Source organism: Parasteatoda tepidariorum, chromosome 7 (genome assembly GCF_982258835.1).
Source record: "Parasteatoda tepidariorum strain Cologne lab strain chromosome 7, Ptep-v5.0, whole genome shotgun sequence".
NCBI lineage: Eukaryota > Metazoa > Arthropoda > Arachnida > Araneae > Theridiidae > Parasteatoda > Parasteatoda tepidariorum.
The window spans coordinates 113025676-113048741 of NC_141761.1; the positions used below are offsets into that span (position 1 = coordinate 113025676).

Here is a 23066-nt window from a genome sequence, read left to right on the forward strand (position 1 = left end):
TCATTCTAAATTTTTGATGAAACACGCATATTCACTATCATAAAACATTTGCACACGCGAAGCTACCGCTTCAGATGACATTTTTGGTTTTGTACTCTTTCACAAATCATGCACTCTTTCACAATCGAAACAAGTCGATCATAGGCTGGACCTCCATCATGCCTCAATGAGACCGACAGGCAGTAAGCTAGTAGGGACTCCGATTCCGAAACCACCACACAGCACTTTTAGCATTCAGGTAGGCGGGAATCAAATCAGGGCAGCGTAAAAATTCTGTTGAGGCAACTCCGCTGGACACATGAAAGAGGAATGTCCCAAGAATATCTTCTTTTAATTATTTTTGGCATCAGATTCGTTTAGTCAGGAATAAAGAGGATATTTTCCCGAGCATTATCTGTTTCAAGAGCAATGTCAGTTCAGAGCATTCAGACAGCAATGTCAATTCAGCATCAGTTTCGTGATTCAGCCAATTGTATTTATTTTAATTTTTGAATTATATTTTGAAGAAGTATTTTAGCAATTATTATCCTGCGCCCGTTTCAACTGTTCTTATAATCCTGCTCGGCTTGTAAAATGATGCAGTCGGATCGAGCAGGGAAACAGACACGGGATTTTAATGAAATCAGATGTATTTTATTTAGATCATTTTCTTATGGAGGAACAGCGAAGAGTGATGTTTACTCCATCAGCAAACAGTCTTTCTGGTAGGGAAAATCTTGCAAAAAATCCGAAATTGTCTCTATTTAGGGAAAAGGGGGAAATCTCAGAAATTACTATTGGTTAAATAAATAGATCACGCGATTCTCACAAAGCTTAAAAGGAAAAATATCTTTATTTAATTTTATGCATAGTTGGACCAAAAATGGATTTAGAAACAGGATGTGGCTTTTTAAAAGTGTGATAAAGTGCTTCGATTTGAGAATTAAGTAGTAATAAATTAGGAGTTGTTTTGTAACGAAGAAACTAACATAAAAAGATTAATAGAAGCTTTTTATGTTACATATATACATAATAAAATAAAAATTTATATAAAGAGAAATTAAAAATGGGAAAACCAATAGTCGTTATCAAGGAGCATCTATTGGTATAAATTAATGCGATATTTCTGAATAAAGAATAATTATCCTAAGATAAAAATTATTCTTTATATGTGTCGACATCACAAAAAACATTTTGTTGAAAAAGATCATGAAATAAAAGAAAAAAGTAATCAAACTTACCGGCGTGTAGCAAAATGCGGTTTAGGTTTAAAAGTACAATGATTAAACAGTTAGCAAAATTCGCGGAGAGGTAAAATATTGGAAGTTGTGCTCATAGCTTGATTCGAATAAAGTAAAATTAAAAAATATATATTTGCTCGAAGAAGAGGAAAATTTTTTTAAAGTAAAATATTTGTAAAAATGTATTATTCGGAAATTAATTTATTAAAACCCAAAAAAGGAGAAAATGTTATTAAATTCATAATAATAAAAAATAAAAATTGCTTAACGGATTAATTTAATTAGCAGACTAAAAAGGAAAAAATCATTCATTTTCATTCCATCATTAACTTATCGATAACTTATTTAAAAGTCAGAGCCTGTACAAATGGATAGAAAGCCGCTTATAGACTTTATCCTTCATTCATACATCCTTACATAATTTTACAGTATACACATTTCCATCTTTCATAGAGGGACTTGTTTAAAAGTCAGAGCCAGCACATATGGATAGAAAACCGTTTATAGGCTTTATCCTTCATTCATACAACCTTACATAATTTTAAAGTATACACATTCCCATTATTCATAGGGTGACTTATTTAAAAGTCAGAGCCTGCACGTATGGATAGAAAGCCGTTTAAAGACTTTATCCTTCATTCATACATCCTTACATAATTTCAAAAACTACACGTATCACTTGCATTCATTTGGAGTGGTTCTTTATGAACCAGAGCCCATTCCATTTATACAAAAATAATAATTAAAAAAAATAATAATAATAAAAATAAATTTATAAATAAATTAAATATTAAACTGTTTATTATACTTGACAATTTAAATAATTAAATTAATTTTAAGAGGGTACAAATTATTAAGATGTAACTTAAAAAATATTTAACTAATCCAGTATAAAAGGTCATACATCCAAACTATTCCGTCCAGTGGCTTTAGGAACAGTTTATCATAGTTAGTTCCTACCTTTAAAAAAATCAGAGCTCATTCTAAAAGCAGTAAAATTAAATAAAAAATAAAAATTAATGTACCAAGTTTTTTAAGATATTTTTGAAATAGAATTTAAGAAATGAACTAGGAAAATGGCTATTAATTAAATCGTTTTTATATTTATCAGTATCTAATGAAAACTCGTTATAGTTAGAATTATTCCTGTAAAATCTATGAATTTGATTGGTAATAATATTAGGAAAAAACCATTATTGGCTAAGTTAGCATCAATCACCATTAAATCAATGCATTTTTTTATTGGAAAGTTAAAATCATTTCTTTTGTCAAAAAGTTTAAATGTAATATTTTTATCTTCATTAATATTAAGAGTCAAATCTAAAAAATTTGCTGAAGAATTACTATTATTTGTTTTATTAAGAATTAATTCATTTGGATAAATATGTTTGGCTAGAATATCGAAAACGGAAGCTGGAATTAGTGTTCCCTTAGTTATAACAGCAAGACCGGTGCTTCGCTCAGGTGTATCTTGTTAGATCATGTAGGTGGGAAGTTATCTTCCTAATGGTAAAAGAGCCATTATTGTGTTTTAATTTCCAATTCGTCTTATTTTGTAGAAGTGTAAACGTAGTTTTACTAAACTCTAATATAAATGTTAACAGTTCGGCAGTTAGAAAAATGTTCTGTATCTATTTCAACGGGTATTTGTGTATATACCGCGCAATCCAAGTCAATAATTTTCTCAAACTTGCACAGTATAGATCTATTTAATCAAAATGAAAACGTTTATCTTACAATGAGAAAGGAAAATCAGCTCTCGGTAAATTCTTTTCTAGAGAGTTTCTTCTTGGTTTTAGATAGTCAATCTTTGATTTCTTTTAAAATTTGTTACCTACCCTAAATAAAAATGCTATGAAATGCTTCTCTTTTTTTTTTGCTATTAAATGCTTTTTTTTTATTTAAAAAAATGCTAAACGGGAGAGGGTCGATAAAGGGGTCTGGATTAACATTAAGTAGAACATTATACATTGATGTGGGAGGCTCTATTTGAAGTAGAACATTATTAATAGATGCGTGAGACTCAACTTGAAGTAGAACATTATAGATAGATGTGTGAGGCTCTACTTGAAGTAGAACATTATAGATTGATGTGGGAAGCTCCATTTGAAGTAGAACATTATAGATTGATGTGGGAAGCTTTACTTGAAGGAGAGCATTATAGATAGATGTGAGAGGCTCTATTTGAAGTAGAACATTATAGATAGATGTGGGTGGCTCTATTTTAAGTAGAACATTATAGATTGATGTGGGAAACTTCATTTGAAGTAGAACATTATAGATTGATGTGGGAGGCTCTATTTGAAGTAGAACATTATAGATAGATGTGGGATGCTTACTAATGAGTCAGTGTTGGTTTAAAAGTGGTAATTTTGACTCTGAGAACAAAAGATGTCAAAGAAAATTCTGAAACGTTAGATGCCTTAATGAGCAAATATATTTTACAAGCGCCAGAAGTTTTCGCTGAATTATAGGTTTGTTGTTGTTGTAGTTCATTTACATCGAACTAGAGCTGCACAATGGGCTATTGGCGACGTTCTGGGAAGCATCCCTAAGGATGATCCGAAGACATGTCATCACAATTTTGATCCTCTGCTGAGGAGATGGCACCTCCACTTCGGAAGCCAGACGACCTGCAGGCTAAGTCGCACACTTTACGGTAGAACAGTTTACCGAGGACCAATACCGCACACCCTTGGTCCCTACACAGACTGATCCAAGTGGTCACCCACCCACCCACTGAACGCTGCCAGTGATGCTTAACTTCGGTGATCTGCTGGGAACCGTGTCTTAATGATCAGTCCACTGCGGGAATCATTGGATTTAAGAATAGTTAATGAGAAATCAAATTTTGTAAATACGATTCACAACTCAGATACTATTCGACCGCTATAGTTGAAATTTTGGTTTTCCGAAATTTCTCCGGCATGATTTTGAATCTTTTTAACTAAGGTTCTTTTCTTTACTCTCGTGAACTACAGGGATTGGTCAAAATAATGGAAACACTTATACAATTATAGGGAGGGAATCAACGCTTCTAAGCTTAACGCTAATCTAGCTTCAAGTTCAAAAGAATGATCTAATAGAAAGAACATTGTGTACTTCAAGAATTAAAGCTAAGATGCTCCAGCAAAAAATTACTTCGGAATGAGTGTCCGCAGAGAGTTCTAGTCCATCCTCTCTAATGTTCAGGAATCGCTCCTTTGGCTATCACTTGTGCTGGATTGATAAATCGTGATGGTAGTTGACTCGTGACTGCGAATGTGATAGCTATTTGCGTTAGCTCTGTGTCGTAAGACTCCGGATTTTTATAATTCATCATCTTTAAATGTTATGAGATTTTTCCTCTTGAAGGTCTCTACATCACACCCAATAATTCACTCCAACTCAATAAATTTTCAATTATAAATTTGAGTAATTATTACTTGCAAAAAATTTTAAGGCTAAATTTAATAGCTAATTTATACTGCTAGATCAAGAGTAAGTAAATGCAAATGGAAGGATTATTATTTTTAAATTAATGGGAAAGAAACACACGATTTACTCAAAATTTTATTTGCTTCATTGTAGACATGGTAAAAAGGTCAGCATTTTTCGAGCTCTCAAAACACGGTGCTCATCCTCAGAAGGGCGCGTGAAGGATAAAAATAAGAAAAGACATAATGAAAAAATTAGTAGGGTCAAAAAGTAAAAGTGAAAACGTAAGAGAAACCTCGGTAGTCAAGGCCAGCTACAGCGTGTAATTTAAAGGCACATATTGCTTATTTATGTAAGTGTAAACTTATAAAATAATAAGCTATTGCTAGCGCAAAGTTAAAAAAAAGTCAATGTTACACATTCATAAAAAAAATTCAGCTCTTAGAAAGATTTATTCGAATAGGCAAATTTTTAATTCCAGCTTATAAAAAATATTACTGGATTAGGATAAATGATAAGGAAAATGAAAAGCAACAGCTTAAAAAAGCTATCATATCATAATCTTGTTTTTAATTTTCTACCAACAAAATATTGTGAAGAAAACTTGGTATTTTTCTTTGAAATATAACCAAATAATTAGTAACTAATTATTTAAAATATAAATAAGAAACATTTATAATAACTACAGTTACAAATCATTTTATTGTTTTTTAAAAGTAAACTAATAACTTTACCTCTGGGCATTTGAAGTCGACAAGAAGTGTATCAATTTGATTTTCTCTTCTCCATACAATGTGCTGAAACATTATGAAATTAAATTCTCCATAAAACCATTTATTTAATAAGTGACTAAGATCAAGATATTAGACAAATTTACGCTAGCTTCCGCACTCTCCCATACGTAAGATTTTAAGTAATTGCACATGAGCACTCTTAGTGCGCATGCGTCAATTCTGCCAGACTACGAATGTCAAGGAACAAGGTTCGAGTAAGTGGAATGGCGAGTCAAAAATCACAAATTCGAAAGACCACTGGAAGAGGTAGAAAGGTAGGTAGGTATTTTATTTACGTCACACTGGAGCTGCACAATAGGTTATTGGCGACGATCTGGGAAACATCCCTGAGTATGATCCGAAGACTTGCCATCGCAATTTTGATCCTCTGCAGAATGGATGGCACTACTGCTTTGGTAGCCCGACGATCTGCGCTCGATGTCGAGCACTTTGCGGTAGAATAGTTTAAAGAGGACCGATACCTCGCAACCTCAGTACCTAAGCAGACTGATCAAAGTGGTCACCCACCCGCTTACTGACAGCAATCAGAGAGGCTTGACTTCGGTGTTCTTCTTCGAACCGTGTCCTTACGATCAGTCCACTGCGGGAATAGGTAGAAAGACTAAATTGATTCAAAGCTCTGAAAAAAAGGGTGTTTTCTTTCTTTTTCGTTCTTCAAATGTTTTTGATTGGATGTAAAATATATGCTTGTATATGCAGTCGAACCTCTATTTAACGAAGTCGCTGAATCCAGATAAAAAGCTACTTATATGGAAAATTCGTTAAATAGAAAATCACCGTTTGAAATACTTAAACAACACAAAAAAGGTTTTAAATTTATAAATTCTGGCCATAATTAAAATAGCAATTGATACATCTTGTAAATTATTATCTACTATGGAATTGTTTCAAATGATTTTAGCATTTAATAATATTAAGATCTGGTGATTTATTCATAATATCTGTATTGCCGGGCAGGTGATCGAGTGGTTAACGTGCCTGACTGCGAAATCAATGGCTGCGGGCTCGAATCCCGCTCTGGGCATGGATGTTTCCCTCTCTCTCTCTGTGTTGTCTTCTGATGTGTGAATGTATCCCACCCTATGAATGGGTATTTGTGGCGTGGGTAATGTTGCCCGCCTCCGTGACTTCGGTTCACAGGTGCCCACTTGGGTATCGATAAATGAGCAACACTTACGGCAAGGCGAAGAACGAAAGTTCAGTGCCTGCCGTTATTTCTGTATTCATCTTCTTCCTCACAATTTGTTGTTTTTATTTTTCACACTTTCCTACATATCGGACTCAATTAATGTTTCTGCGGTTACAGCTTCAGAATCAATAAAAAGAAAATAATTAATCAGTGCATCAACGTTAATTTTTTGGTTCTGTCTTAGCTGTACCCATATTTTTTTTTAAGTTCTTTTAAAAGAATATCCTCCTCGCCCTCCGCTCTTTCCAAATTATCCGCGCTGACTTAGAATCCAGCTTTAGCAAAACTGTTAAGAATACTACAATCAGTAACATCATAGTTCCATGCTTTAGAAATTTCTGTTATCCTCTCTCGTAAATTGATTTTTGGCATGGATTCCTGTATAAAATGCAAACAAAAAGGGAAAAGGGATTTCACTGCCTCTTCTGAAAGTTAAGTGACTGTGAAATCAATTCAAGGTCATTTCCCCTATAAAATGCGTTAACAAGTTTGAAATGTTCTGAAGTATTTTGGGAAATAGGGAATGTGGATCTCAAAGAAAATTCACTTCGCTTTATGGAAGTTATTTTACGAGGAAATTTCTAAAATGTTCATGGTTCCCCGAAAAAAATCGCAAAACAGAGAAATTGGTAAAATGGAAGTTCGTTAAATAGAAGTCCGACTGTATAAGACAAATCCAGATGAGATTTATATATATATATATATATATATATATATATATATATATATATATATATATATATATATATATATATATATATATATATATATATATATATATATATATATATATATATATATATATATATATATATATATATATATATATATATATATATATATATATATATATATATATATATATATATATATATATATATATATATATATATATATATATATATATATATATATATATATATATATATATATATATATATATATATATATATATATATATATATATATATATATATATATATATATATATATATATATATATATATATATATATATATATATATATATATATATATATATATATATATATATATATAAACTGCTGTTTGTAGAAAATGCAACACCATGAAGGAATCATCAGAATCAAATGAAATTCGCAGCAAATGTCAATTATAGGATATTATGCAAATTAATAAAGTTTCAGAGCCATCGCGCGTGCGTGGCGCGCGCAGCGCCCTCTGAATTGATGCTGAAAGCGTATAAATAAAGTGCTGTAGCGGGACGTTGAAAATAGTCTATGATTATTTGTTAGTGGCAAACGTTTAGTGAGACCTGAGTATGCCTCCACAACGGAAGAATAAGAAATTCAAGCAACTTACGGAGTTTGAACGAGGGAGGATAATCGGCCTTCGAGAAGGAGGATTTTCCTATCGCGCAATAGCAGCTCGTATGCAGCGGAACAGTTCCACAGTGATGCGAGTTTGGAAGCAGCGGACCGACGAGCACCGAACAACTCGAAAAACAGGCACTGGACGACAGAAGGTGACGTCAGAGCGCGATGATCGACACCTGCTCCGCATGGCGGTGAATGATCGCACAGCTTCCTCCAGGCAGCTGGCAGCACATTGGTCTACTGCTACAGGTGTACAATTGTCGGCTTCGTCAATTCGTCGTCGTCTGCTGCGCCGTGGATTGCGTGCAAGGGTGCCATTATACAGGATTCCCCTCACGGCGGATCATCGACGGCTGCGTCGGCAGTGGGCTCTTGAGCACAGAGACTGGCGAGCTGATTGGCACCAAGTTGTCTTTTCAGATGAATCACGCTTCAATTTGTGGACCCATGATGGCCGTGTTCGTGTTAGACGTTATGCCGGTCAACGCTGCCTTCCTGAGTGTATTATTGAACGACATAGTGGTCGAACACCCGGAGTTATGGTCTGGGGTGCGATTTCGTATCATGGACGATCCAATTTGATACGAATTGAGGGTAATCTCAATAGCAACAGATACGTCCGTGAAGTGCTACAGCCCGAAGTCGTTCCTTTCCTTCAAGGCATCCCTGGAGCTATCTTTCAGCAGGATAATGCACGCCCACATGTTGCGCGGACTGTTAGAGACTTCTGTTCAGCACAACGCATGCAACTTCTTCCTTGGCCTGCTTATTCGCCGGATATGTCGCCTATTGAGCACGTGTGGGATATGGTTGGTCGGCGTCTCACTCGTGATCCGCGTCCTGCAGTTTCCAAAGACGAACTTTGGTTGCGCATACAAGCGATATGGAATTCTCTTCCTCAAGCAGATATTCAACATCTGTTTGACTCCATGCCACGTCGTATAGCAGCACTTATTGCAGCGCGTGGTGGCTGCACCAAATACTGATTTCGGACGCTTAATTTGTTTCTTTTGTTTTGAAAATTTCATCATTTATTTGTATCAGTACAAGTCGTTTCTGCATTAAATTTCATTTGATTCTGATGATTCTTTCATGGTGTTGCATTTTCTACAAACAGCAGTTTATAAGCTAAAGAATTGAGAAAATATGGGAAAAAATACAAAATAATGACAAGAGGAGAAAAAAATTATTAGCAATAATATTTTAAAAGAATTTAAAAGATCATAATTTTTAATACCTTAAAAAAAAAAAAAAAAAAAAAAATTATTAAAATTTTGCAGCTTATGCGCAGTTAATAAAACTTATTAATTTTTTTCGTTTTTCTCTTTGTTTTTTTGTGCTATGTTATAGTGATCATATTTAAAGCAGCTTTAGCGCTTGATATTATCTACTATTACCTTACTTCCGTTTTCTTTTTGTTTCCGTTTTTGTTTGGTTTCGTTTTTATTGTGGTATATATATATATATATATATATATATATATATATATATATATATATATATATATATATATATATATATATATATATTGAAATATTCGGTGTAACCACACCGTTATTTTTTAGTAAATTAGTAGTGAGAGCAGCATGATTAACGAGTCCAGTTTCGGCATAATCTTTTATTTTACTAAACGATGGTGAAATAGCATTTTCATCCCTCTCTAGACGGAGAGGGAGAGACAGAGTTACCGTCAGATCTGACGAAGTTTAGTTGGTAAACATTATACACCAAAAAGTCACGCAAAAACATTGCTCCTGCATTTTATAGGATGATTAAAAGTTGTTAAGAGGCTAGTCATATTGCCTTTTTCTGTATTCTTGCGCCTCATCAATTTATTTATTACTCATAGCAAATCGTTTAATCTTTCCTTATATGGAAGTGAAAAATCTTAAAATAACTTCTCTTTTGAAGTATAAATCTAATTATTATTCATTGGCATGTTTTTAGCCTTGAAGTCCCAAAATAGAATTTCTACCCTTATCCTTTACTAACGATATTTTATGAAAACGAATGAAGTTTTAATGCTTTTATTAATACAAAAGTATTTAATTTTTGTAGTACATCCCCCAAAAAAAAATTTTTTTGGTAAGCCAAAACAAAATAATAAAATTTAGAATACTATGAATTTATAAAATTTACATTGATATGACTGTCCTCTTTTTTACAAATAACTTTTTTTCAACATGTGAAAAAAAATTATTTTACAGTAACAACAATAAAAACCTAATAATAAAATTTATCTGTTTAGTGAACTAAACAGAAAGAAAATTGAAACATAAATTTATAACTTTTCTATTAAACTTTTCAAAAATTTTTCCACACAAAAATATACAAAATTTTTATGCAAAATGACTTGGACAACAAGTGTCATTTAATCAGAATTTAAGATTCTGTATGGTTAATGGGGTTATTTACTAGATGAAATTCTGTATTCCCCGTTAAAATGGAGGAAAACAGAATTTCATGAAGCATTGTGAAATTGAGAGATCCAGACTGGATAAAACAAAAATAGTTCATAATTTTTTTTTTTATTTTTTTTTTTTCCACTGTGTTGAGAAAAAAAAATTCAAGTTTCCTCGCCAAACATCTCCACACGCGATTCGGATCTCTCAAAAATATAGGGATTACTTCTTCCTTTGAAGAAAATAAAAACATTTATTTTGGACATTATTCATGATTTAATTTTAACATTTGTAGTTTGTGATTTTTCCTAAGTTTTGATACATGTAGTATTTCGAAATTTTGCTTACTTACTTTTTTATTTTTTTTTTATTTTGTGATCAGATTCTTGGTTATTCTTCCTTTTTCCTATTTTTTCTTTTCTCTTTGTTACCCTTCACCTTTTTTTTTTTTTTTTGTTCCGATGTTTACTTTTGTCGAAACATCAAACCTTTTATTTTTTCGATGTTTACTTTTACTGAAACATTCTCAACTTTTTTATTTTTTCGATGTTTACTTTTACTGAAACATCCTCAACTTTTTTTTATTTTTTCGATGTTTACTTTTACTGAAACATCAAACTTTTTTTTTTCCACAATTTTTAACCTTAACATTTTGAGAAGTTTGCTGTCTAATGTGCAAAGATAAGTTGTCATTGTTTGAATTAGCAGAGGTGATCAATCTCTTACCAAATTAAGTAACAACTGGCCCGACACAATCAATAAACAAACAAAAATCTTTGCAAGTCTACAACCCTACTAAAGCATATGGTAAATCAGTATCAAGTATAAAAACTTAACTGAGTTAAAAATTTCGCCTATCGTAATAAGGGAAACTCGCAAATTTTGTTAAGTGTTAACTGCCCTTTTGTTTGGGTAACATTTTAAGTTTTCACATTTTTTTTCATAGAAATATTTAGTTTTAAACAAGTCCGAAAAAGCAAAATTTTTACAAATTTCCTTTAAGTTTTTTTTTTTTTTTCGATTTAATCGTGATAAATCATTAAGAAACAAAAGTTTTAAAAAAAAATAACTTAATTTTGTTTGCTATTACTAATTTAATTGACGTTTGAACCGCATTTGTTTCCTTCAAAAACATTTTAAATGCTCTATAAAAACATATCATATTTAAAAAAAAAGCAATATAAACACAAGAAATGCAATCTAACTCTTAAAAACATTCTATTCAATTATTCATAATAAAAAGTTTTCTCATTACTCATATCTAATTTCAATAAAAAATGAACACCCTACTCTCCAACGTCGACCTTCATCAATTTCGTTGAAGAAAAAAAAATATATCATAATTTAAAAATAAAACGAATATAAATATAAGAAATGCAATCCAACATTAATAATTTACTCAATTATTCAGAATAAAAAAAAAAAATTATCACTAAAATATGTAATCATAACAGTATCACAAATTTTGAGAAAGAAGAAAAAAAATAATTTATATATCACTTTTTCTTCTTCCATATTTGGCGAAGAGAAAAAAAAATCAATCGCGCTCTTTCTTTTTCTTATTAATCAGTAAAAATCAAAGAACTAAATGTTTTAGAAAAAAATACTTAAAGGATACAAAGCTGGATAAAGTTCGAATTAATCCAAAACATATCTTAAAAGCCACAACATCAATTTAAAGTTGATAGGAAAGAATTATACATTTTTTTTTTTCTTTTCGTGAAAATGATTCATAAATTCACCGAGAGAGAAGGAGAAATTGAAGCTTATTTTTCTTTGAGTTCTGAGTAGGAGGGAGGGAGGGAATGCCGAACATCTAAGTAGACCATCGTAAACCATTCCGGGGTGAGAAAACACTTCATCGACGATTAATCCAGAGTAACACTGGCATAACTAAACTTTCCGTAGGTCACTTGTAAAGGGATGGGATTTCTAATCGAAAACATTTTTATCTCTATCAGGAATCCAATGAAGTAAGTTTTTCTCTTCAATTCAAAGGGGTGAAAAACTCATCCAAGATTTTTGACGAAGGGATGAGGAATCCTTCTCGACGAGGTAGCGGTCACTTTAGGCCTATATCCCAAGAGATAGTATTGCACAAAAATTTTCTTTCAAGGGGTTTCCTGCACAAAGCAAAAGTCCTGCAGGCTTGAAATATTCGGTGTAACCACACCGTTATTTTTTAGTAAATTAGTAGTGAGAGCAGCATGATTAACGAGTCCAGTTTCGGCATAATCTTTTATTTTACTAAACGATGGTGAAATAGCATTTTCATCCCTCTCCAGACGGAGAGGGAGAGACAGAGTTACCGTCAGATCTGACGAAGTTTAGTTGGTAAACATTATACACCAAAAAGTCACGCAAAAACATTGCTCCTGCATTTTATAGGATGATTAAAAGTTGTTAAGAGGCTAGTCATATTGCCTTTTTCTGTATTCTTGCGCCTCATCAATTTATTTATTACTCATAGCAAATCGTTTAATCTTTCCTTATATGGAAGTGAAAAATCTTAAAATAACTTCTCTTTTGAAGTATAAATCTAATTATTATTCATTGGCATGTTTTTAGCCTTGAAGTCCCAAAATAGAATTTCTACCCTTATCCTTTACTAACGATATTTTATGAAAACGAATGAAGTTTTAATGCTTTTATTAATACAAAAGTATTTAATTTTTGTATTACATATATATATATATATATATATATATATATATATATATATATATATATATATATATATATATATATATATATACACAAATTAACATGAAAAACATGAATAAAATAAAAAACTAAATGGTAGAGAAACAAGAATGGTAAAAGCCAATAGTCGTTGTCAAGACACATCTATTGCTATAAATGCGATATTTCTGAATAAAGAATAATTATCCTAAGATAAAAATTATTCTTTATATGTGTCGATATCGCAAAAAACCTTATGTTGTAAAAAATCATGAAATAAAAGAAAAATGTAAAAGGAAATCAAACTTACCGGCGTGAATTAAAACGCGGTTTAGGTTTAAAAGTACAATAATAAAACAGTTAACAAAAATCGCGAAGATGTAGAAAATTGCTTATAGCTTGAATCGAATATAATAAAATTAAAAAAACATTTGATCGAAGAAGAAGAAGAAAATGTTCCATATGTATATATATATATATGGAGCGACTATAGCTGTTTTATGTTGTGAAGAGTAGAAAAATTTCGTGGATTATCTTTCTTTTTAAAAAGTTATGTAATGTTTAAGTCGTGTTTTTTTCTTGCTTAATAAAAGTTATTTGTAAGTTCAAAGAAGATTTTTTCATTACGCTTGCTTAGTATTTTCCACTTAACTATTCCAGCCCTTACGTAAGGGACGATAAGAAATTTCGCAAAAATCCGTAAGTTGAAAACGCTAACGTAGTGGAAAATTGTTTAAACTTAGACTACTGAGTCTGAACAAACATTTACAATGGACGATTTCTTCGTTCACCAACCACGATTCATTTCTCATCAATATATTTCTTCAAATTCGCATTTCATGTCCATGTTTAAAGTTGAAAGATAGGCTTAAACAGAAAACAACAGCTATAACTTGTAGTTTTGTCTATGTATAGCGTTAATCACGCCAACATAATGTAAAGATACGCAGCATCTAAAATAAACGCGAGCGAATCTTATGCACGGGAGCCTACGAAGCTAACATAAAAGTGCGAAATCTCCCTATAAAAAGATTATTTTTATGAACAAAATAATATTGTTACATTAAACCTGGATAAATTTTTTTCGGGTTCGAAAAGTAAGAAGTTCGAATATGGAAATTTCTCTTATTTATTTACCACCTTTTAACCATGTATTGTATTTACCTATACATAACGCATATATTAAATAACGTATTATTTTTCACTTCAATCTTCAATATTTGTTAAAAAATAAAATTTTAAATTTAAAATTCTATATCACTGCGTCTTGTAATAATATTCCATAGTTGAAATTTTACCTATATTATCTCAACATAATTTTATGTTTTCTAATTATTGCAGTAAATTTTCTACATATAGGCCAGAAATAACTGTTTTATCGTAATTTACTGCATTTAAATTAGCGAGTTGTGCTAGTAAGCCGGCAGATCAAAAAACGAAAATAAAATAGTTAAATCTTGGTCTATTTTAAATCAGTTTTCGAAAATAAGGTATAAAATTAGCATGCAATTAGGATAATATAGATAAATAAAAGAATTGATTAAGGGCGTGAACAGTCAGACAGTTATAGGAAAACACCCCTAACGATGAACAATGCCATTTCCAGACATAGGTTTTTATGCAATTCTTAATTAAGATATCGTTCCAAACCTCCCTTTAAGTTTGTACACGCTTTTGAATCTTCTTGTAGGCTTTTAAATAGAATAAAATGACACCAAAAAATATTCGCAGCATTTAGTATCCCAAATAAATATTTAAGAGTAAATATCAAGATTAAATATAAATAATAGGTAAATAATAATAAATATTAAGATTAAGATAGTAAAGAAATGAAGCGTGATTTCTAGAAACACATTTCAATTTCATCAGGTAATCAAACTGCTTTTGTTGTTTTGATACTAACTATTCAAAAAGTAATTTGACAGATTTCAAAAATATTTTTGTTTCTTCTTCACTTTGTTAATTTGTGACTCTTCGCATGCTTGTTTAATTTCATTTCAGTCACCGATTCTAAAATTATATATTAAGATCAGTGAATGCGAAACACCGTGAAAAGGTAGAGTTCAGAGTCAAGAGTTATACGTCAAGTCACATTATCAGTCCAAAACCTTCCTTTCAATTTATATAAAACTGGTTTAGAGATTAAAGAATATTATTTTTATGCACCGCAAACAGTTATGTAAATGTTTTTTTAGATAATATGAGAACTTAAAAGGATATAATAAAGTTGGCAACCGTGTTAAATATAGTTTTAAAAAACACACAAACCTTTCTGAGCATAGTTTCTGCATTCTTGAGACAAAAACTGCAGCCTATAAAAACATGAACAGAATAACTGTGAGATAAAAGAATGAAAACAGCTTGAAAGAAACACACATAATATTATAAATATACGAAAATTTGATATTCACTATTAATTTAATGTGGGAATCCAAACTCCACTGCAGCAGCGCCACCCTACTTTTGTAACACTTCAGCCAAAACGCTCAGATGGAGCGGTTGTTTCATATCTCTTGTTATTTTTTATTATTAAATTTGTCTATTACTAAATCGTAGTCATTTCAACTTATACCTAACACCAACCTCCACATTATTAATCTGGTAATGAATTCATTTTAGGATCAGATTTAATTGGATACCTGCAAGCGACGTCACGCGTGTGCGTCGAACCTGATTCGCTAACCCACTCGAGACGTTCATTTAAAGATTGAATTGTGCGAACTCAATTTAAAATAATAATAGCTTATTCTACAGTAAACTTTCCCAAAAAAATGAGAGTAAAACGAATTTTTCTTTCGGAATAACATTGCGCATTTAAATTGCAGGCGATTCTTATTTTAGTTTACAGCTCTAATTAATAAAAACTGCGTTTCACTAAGATTTCATAGCACATTTTATTTTAATATTTGGTCCTTAAGTCAGGTGAGCGCAAGTAAAATCAACGTGAATAGTTTTTGTGGCTTGAAGTGGTACCACCGAATTAGTATTTTGAAAAGTATTTTTTTTTTTTTAAGTATTTATCCCATGGACAGCTCTATGCGTCGGAAGACCTTATTTGTTCGCGTGTGCTCCGAGCTGAAAGGCAAAAAATATTGTTTACCTAAAAGCACTTGAATAGCCATTGAAAAGCACTTGGAAATTCTTAATATATGAACCGCATTAAAATTATTTACTCTACTTTCATTTTGATATGCCTAGATTCCTTTAAATATAATTTAGTCCAGAGGCGTTGCAACAATCATATGGTACAGCTAGTTATATATTGTTGGTGAAAATTTAGGGATTTTGAGGCATATTACTCAATATCACTCCGTTTCTTTGGTATTCAGAAGAGGTAAATAACTCACCTTTCATAAACCGATAAAACAGAGAAGGATCTTCAAGCATTTTTGGTGTACAGTCATTCATAGTTCTTTTTCTGAGCTGAAAAAAAGAAATATCATGCTTGAAGATTTTTTATAAGAATATGAATCACTTGTGTAAGAAATTAAGAGAATTTGCAGACAATTATTTCTAGAGCAACTGGACCGATTTTAATGAAATTTGATGTGTACAGTCCGCAAAAAAAAAAAAAAGATATCACCCTGAATAACTTTCGCTCTAATGATCGGATTTTCACGAACTAAGTGTCAATCTTAATGGTTTCTGGGGATGATCTCAAACATGCTAATTAATTAGTGCTAATTATTAATTAAGTTACGAAACCAGACACAAAAACGTACTTTCTCTGAATAAACATCTATTTTTTTTTACATATTTGGATTCTTAATCTTCAAAATATAGGGAGTAGCCGCAATCTGGGAAATGTGGCCCCCATAGTTTGGGCAGGAGAGCGATTCAAAGTTTGGACCCCTTAATGTTAATTTCACTTTTTGCGTTTTTAGTCATATTTTAAAAGCTAATTAAGCCATTCAAAAAAAAATCACACCCACTCATAAAACTCATTGACCCAAAGATAATTTCATGAAGAAAATAATTTTTAATAATTAATTATTTTTTTTTATTAATTAATCAAATTGAGAATGAAAAATTTTTGAATTATAAGGTAGGAATTTTTTTGTACCATATTAATCTACATATTTTTCAATTGAAAAATCTAAAGTTTCAACTTTTTTTATTTATTATGAGTTGAGAAAAATTAAAATTAATTATTTTTAAAAAAATAATTTGGCGATAATGAAAAAATACTCAAATGGGGCGATTAATATTAAAATGTGATAAACTTGCGAGAAACTTGACTTCGCGCGCGTAGCGTAAAATTTCATTCATATTTTTTTCGTTAATAATCGTTTGGTAATCTTTTTATTTTAATTTCTTTCAAACCTTAAAATACGATGTTTCTTTTTTAGTCGTTTAATAATTTTTTTGCAATTTAGTAAAGAAACTTGAATAAAACATTTTGAATAAAAAATACTTTATTCAAGGAATGTCTAGTTTCAGAAAAGCGTGCTTCTGATAGTATATGATTATACACCAGATTGTGCTTATTTAATGTGATTATTTTTTATTTTTTGATTTTGTTTTTCAATAACTGATACAATTTCAATAATATACACGCGTATGCATGGATTTGGAATAATATATTTATCAATTTCTTGAATATATATTTTATGAATATTAATAAAAATACGTAGTCAGCATTTTTAATGATCATAAAACTTCTTTACATCATATATATCGCCTTAACCTTAAAATAAATTTGTAAATTACCTATCTGCGCGCTTCGCAGAATTATTTTTCTAACTTTTTAATTGAATTTTAATGCAAAATCTTATTTTTTATTCTACCATATACAAGAAAGATCCATTATATTATGAACACCCTCCATCTATAACAATGGGCTTGCCCAGGTTTTCATGGTTTCTCGCCCAGAAACAATGTTTACATGGGGCACATTGGGACCCATAATCCTCATAGGACAATCCCTGACGTCTGTAAGCTACTTGAACATAGTTGCAGACCAGGTTCACCCATTCATGGCAACAGTTTTTCCTGCGGGGGATGGTGTTTACCAGCAGGATAATGCACCATGTCATAAGGGTCGAATCGTCATGGATTGGCCCCCAAATTCACCAGACCTTAATCCAATAGAGCCTTTGTGGTCCTACTTGGAAAACCAAATTCGTGCTACCACGCTACCCCCTCGCAATGTGAGGGAATTGCAGAACCAGTTGGTGAGCGCTTGGAACCAGATACCTCAAACTACCTATCAGCACCTTGTGGAATCACTGCCACGGCGGGTGCTAGCAGTTTTGAGGGCTAATGGTGGTTCTACGTTTTATAAGCAGGGTGGTCATAATGTAATGACTCTTCGGTGTATATTATTTTCCAATAATATACTAATCAATAGTTTTAGTTCATTATTTATGTTTTCCTTTAAAATAAAATTACTTTTTAAAGTATTGCTAAGTTCTTATTGAAAGAAAACTTAGAATTGTTGCCAGCTATCTGAGAATTAAATCTTGTTAAGAAATTAAAAATATTCTACTGATCACACACAATATCATTCGATGCAGAACAGCTGACTATTTACTAAGAATACTATTGTTTACGAAAAAAATTAAATTACTAATTTTCTTTTTTTTATTGTTTCTTATTTATTCGAGTAATGAAAAGTAAATGCGTATGTGTGCACAGCAAAAAAACACAACAGATTGTTTTTTTTTAAATGAACAAAAAACTATGGACATACAATTTTATTTCGACAGTGAAAGTTATTCTTGTGCACTAACTTAAAGAAAGTTACCCTTTTGTTTTAAAAAGTTGAAAATATATGCTTAAAAAGTTGTTTATATAAGTTCTCAACATCTGCACAGTTCAAAGAAATATTGCTATATCAGGAAAATGTTCGATATGCCATGTTTTGTTAAACAAAAACTAAAATAAAAAATTGTCAAAAGATTCGAAAAACGTGCTATTTTTAAAATCATCATTTCAAAAATTGTTCTTTTCCTCTATTTTACTTTTTTCTACTTAAATAACTTATAATCATAGTTTTAACTCACGTTTTGAAAAAATTATGAATACAAATTTCTCCTAATATTTTGTAACTAGCCGCCTAAGGCGGCCAGCTGTCCGCCACGCTAAAGGTTTCCACAAATAAAGTTTTTTAAAACATAGCAGGAAATCTGAAGATTAGTGGACAATTAAAGTGTTCCTGTCCTGCAATTTTGTCTTCATATCCAGTTCTGCTGCAGATGTGTTATAGCTCTTGAGGATGTTTGAAGATGTAACTTTGCTATGGTAACCTAACCTATAATATAACTATCAGGTGGATACTTGTTTTTTTTTTCTTCTTAAAAAAAGGCCTCAGAAATTGTAAAAGCATACAAAAGTTGCTTTAAATACATGAAAAGAACACGAAAACGAATTATTTTTTTATGGTATCTATTTCTCTATAATTTTTTTATGGTATCAATTTCTATTTCTATATCGCTACAAAAATTAACGTCGGGTAGACTATATTTGAGGGTGCCCCTTGATTCTCGCCTAGTTGTGATCGCGGTTGATCGCCAAGCTGGGTGATGTTGAAACCCAATCGTGATTCTCAACGGTTTAGATTTTAGCGTTATTAATGTTCAACGGTATACGTAATTTCAGAGGTCCATTAGTTCTTCGTTAGATACCGGCTGGTAAGGTTACTTTTACTTCTGGTCAATAAGATCGAAGGTATGTGGGCAGTCATAAAAAGGGACTTTATAAAAAAATGTCATCACCATTTCGGTACCACAAACGCCATTTTCGATTCATATTTCGCCGAATTTATGTGACGATGGAGGTACACAAATTCTATTCACGATAAATTTAGACAGTATCTAACTGTTATTAGATAATTCTGTGCTCCTAAATCTGAGTATATTCAAGCTTAATGAAGAAGTGGGGTTTTTTTTTTCTTCCTTTTCTTTCTGCACCTACTCCATTAATTTTTGCTTCGATTCAAAATCCTTTTTATTGGATTCATTAATTTTGCTTATATTGGGTTCATTGCAAGCTTTATCCGATGTTTTGTTGAAATTTTCCAATGTTTTTTGAAATATCATTATGTTTTGGCCGTTATTTCTGTTACCACGGTGTTCCGCGCAAACAGGAATAGCGCCAAACATAAGTCACCACTTTCGCCAAGGGGCATCCTCAAGTATAATTTTCCCTTATCGTCTTCGCTTAAGAAAAAAAAAAGAGCGTGGAAAGAAGAAGAAAAACTTATTATAACAATTATGAACAGCGATAAATATATCAAAGCGTAGCGTTCTATTTACGTATCTAATATGTTGCCACATTTTTAGTACAAAAGTTATAGTTTTATCCACTTTGATAAATGTAAACTAATGCGAACCTTACAATTAAATTATTAATTCCTTTGTATATTGGTTTAAGTTGTCGAAAATTAATATTTCAATTGTAAGGTTCGCATTAGCTGTCCAGCAATTTTGTCTTCATATCCAGTTCTGCTGCAGATGTGTTATAGCTCTTGAGGATGTTTGAAATTATATTGCTACAACGCTTAAGAAAAAAAAAACTAAATTGCTAAATACATGAAAAGAACACGAAAACGAATAAATTTTTTATGGTATCAATTTCTATTTCTATATAATTTTTTATGGTATCAAATTCTATTTCTATATCTGTTACGTCAAGCACTCAGGTATTATAATTTGATCTAGTTGTGCTTGTATAATTTTGATCTAGTTGCGCTATCTACGTCATTTTGTTAACATCGTTTGGTTTGTTATTTAACATCGTTTGGTTTGTTATTTCTAAGTTAACTTTCAAAAAATTGGCTGGCATCAGCATAATTATTCTTTAAGTTGTTTATTTTTTCTTTTGGAATTCGTTCCTTTTTAGCAAAATATTTTTCAACCTAATCGAATTCTTTGCCGACTGTTCTCTGTATATATAAAGAAAATAAAGTAAATATTTTTAAAGTGTTGTGAAAAGAATTTTTAGTTGTACAAAGTACTACAATATCGCTATAAAAATTATCGTCTTCGCTTAAGAAAAATAAAATAGAGCGTGGAAAGAAGAAGAAAAACTTATTATAACAATTATGAACAGCGACAAATATATCAAAGCGAAGCGTTCTATTTACGTATCGAATATGTTGCCACATTTTTAATACAAAAGTTAAACTTTTCTCCACTTTAATAAATGTAAACTAATGCGAACTTCACAATTAAATTATTAATTCCTTCGTATATTATTGGTTTAAGTTGTCGAAAATTAATATTTCAATTGTGAGGTTCGCATTAGCATACATTTATAAGAGTGGGGAAAAGTATATGCATTTTTTAATAGTTTTTTGAATATGGCTCTTTGAAGACGAAAAAGCAGACGAAAAGCATAGACTTACAAAATGACTGATAACTAAATAACTAATCAAAATTTTTGAAAAAGAAAAAAAATACTTCTTCATTATGTCAAAACACAATTATGTGCCGAGTTTCGTGCCTGGGCGAGGCTTCTGGGGCGATATATTGTGATTACAGACAGACAGACACACACACAGTCGCGTTTATTATTATGTATAGATGTATAGATAAAAAAACAAGAATATTAATGATTCATTTATAATTGTTTCATTGAACCAGGGTAGTTAATTGTTTTCGTAATAATCGGCCTTACAACTATTTAACTTAGATTGTTTGGACTAGGGGTCGCTTCATGCATGTCTTTCGAGATTGAAATTTTAGTGATAAAATGTAAAAATTACAGGAATGAGTAAGCTGGTTTCTAAACTAAACTCAACGGCGCGACAGCCCCAGAGGGCCAAGGCCTACTGTGCCTTGTGCTCTGGGGGTGCAGAAGAAGATGTTCCGGTCAGGTGGTCAGCCGAACGCATAACCCCCAGTGTTTAGTTCCCAAGCATGCTTGGTACTCATTTATCGACCCACTGAAAGGATGAAAGGCTGTGTCAACCTTGCCCGGCCCGAGGATCGAGCCAGGGACCTGTGGCACGACAGCGCGAAGCGGTACCGCTCAGCCGCTGGGCGTCGTAAGCTGGTTTCAACTAACAAAAAAAAAGGACAAAATCGTTGGCAAAAGAAGTTATCTCATGAAAAGAGTGTCAGAGTTAAAAAAAAAGTATTGTAAAAACTGTAACAATCGTTACTCTTGTTTAATTAAGGGTATTATGAACCTAATTTTCTTTTAATCATATTTTTTAAAGAACTAACGAAAGGAGTGTGTAAATAACATCAACACTTTTTGATGCAAACTAAGTTTACTTAATATCATTTGCAAATCTTGGTATGTGCAAATTATTGTATTGATTACTGAAGTGCAAATTATTGTATTGATTATTGAAGTGCAAATTATTGTATTGATATATTTTGCTTTAGTTGTATTGATACAATATTAGAAAGCACGCTTTTTTTCGGATGTAATCGTGTGAGCTGATGAAAAGATTATAACTTTTATTTTCCGGATATTTGCAGAATTTTTTTTCCCGGTTTCTTGTTATTTTATTTTTATTATAATTTTTCCTCTTTTTCCACTTTTATTATTGTTCTGTAATGTTTCCCATGTTTTCTCAACATTTTGAACTTATTTTATGAGTTCTATTTACTTGCAGCTTATGCGCAATAAATAAAACTTTCTGTTTTTCTTAACTTTCTTCATGTTTTTTTTCGTATTTATTTATTATGATATATATATATATATATATATATATATATATATATATATATATATATATATATATATATATATATATATATATAAAATAAATAATGTCAGATAAGAAGTTCAACGTCAAGATTCTAAAATCTTGGAGAATCAAAAATAATTTATTAATTGATTTAAATTTCCTTTTTTAAAGGAGATTAAAGAAGCAAAAACAATTTGTTTTCATTGCCCAGAAAGCAAATGGAAAAATTCTTTTGGTTGCTTAGCAACGAGAAGCACTATGTTTTCCCGTCTTGTCAATCATTTAGTTTCTTTATGGTTGTTATAAGTCAGGGATGGCGAACCAATGGCACGCGTGCCATTTATGGCACGAGACGCAATATTTTG

At 31.3% G+C, this 23066-nt stretch overlaps 1 protein-coding gene across 2 annotated transcripts in view; it reads right to left on the reverse strand.

Annotated features, from left to right (window-relative positions):
• Positions 1 to 23066, reverse strand: part of LOC107448958 (SEC14-like protein 2) — a 71225-nt gene that overhangs the window by 36766 nt on the left and 11393 nt on the right. The window contains exons 3-5 of one of the 2 annotated variants that reach the window (XM_087168486.1): positions 16406 to 16481; positions 15327 to 15370; positions 5372 to 5434 (exon numbers count right to left, since the gene is read on the reverse strand). In XM_087168486.1, the coding sequence (XP_087024612.1) occupies positions 5372 to 5434; positions 15327 to 15370; positions 16406 to 16481 (183 nt within the window). The remainder of the gene's footprint in view (positions 1 to 5371; positions 5435 to 15326; positions 15371 to 16405; positions 16482 to 23066) is intronic. The other variant, XM_087168487.1, reaches the window with a different exon arrangement.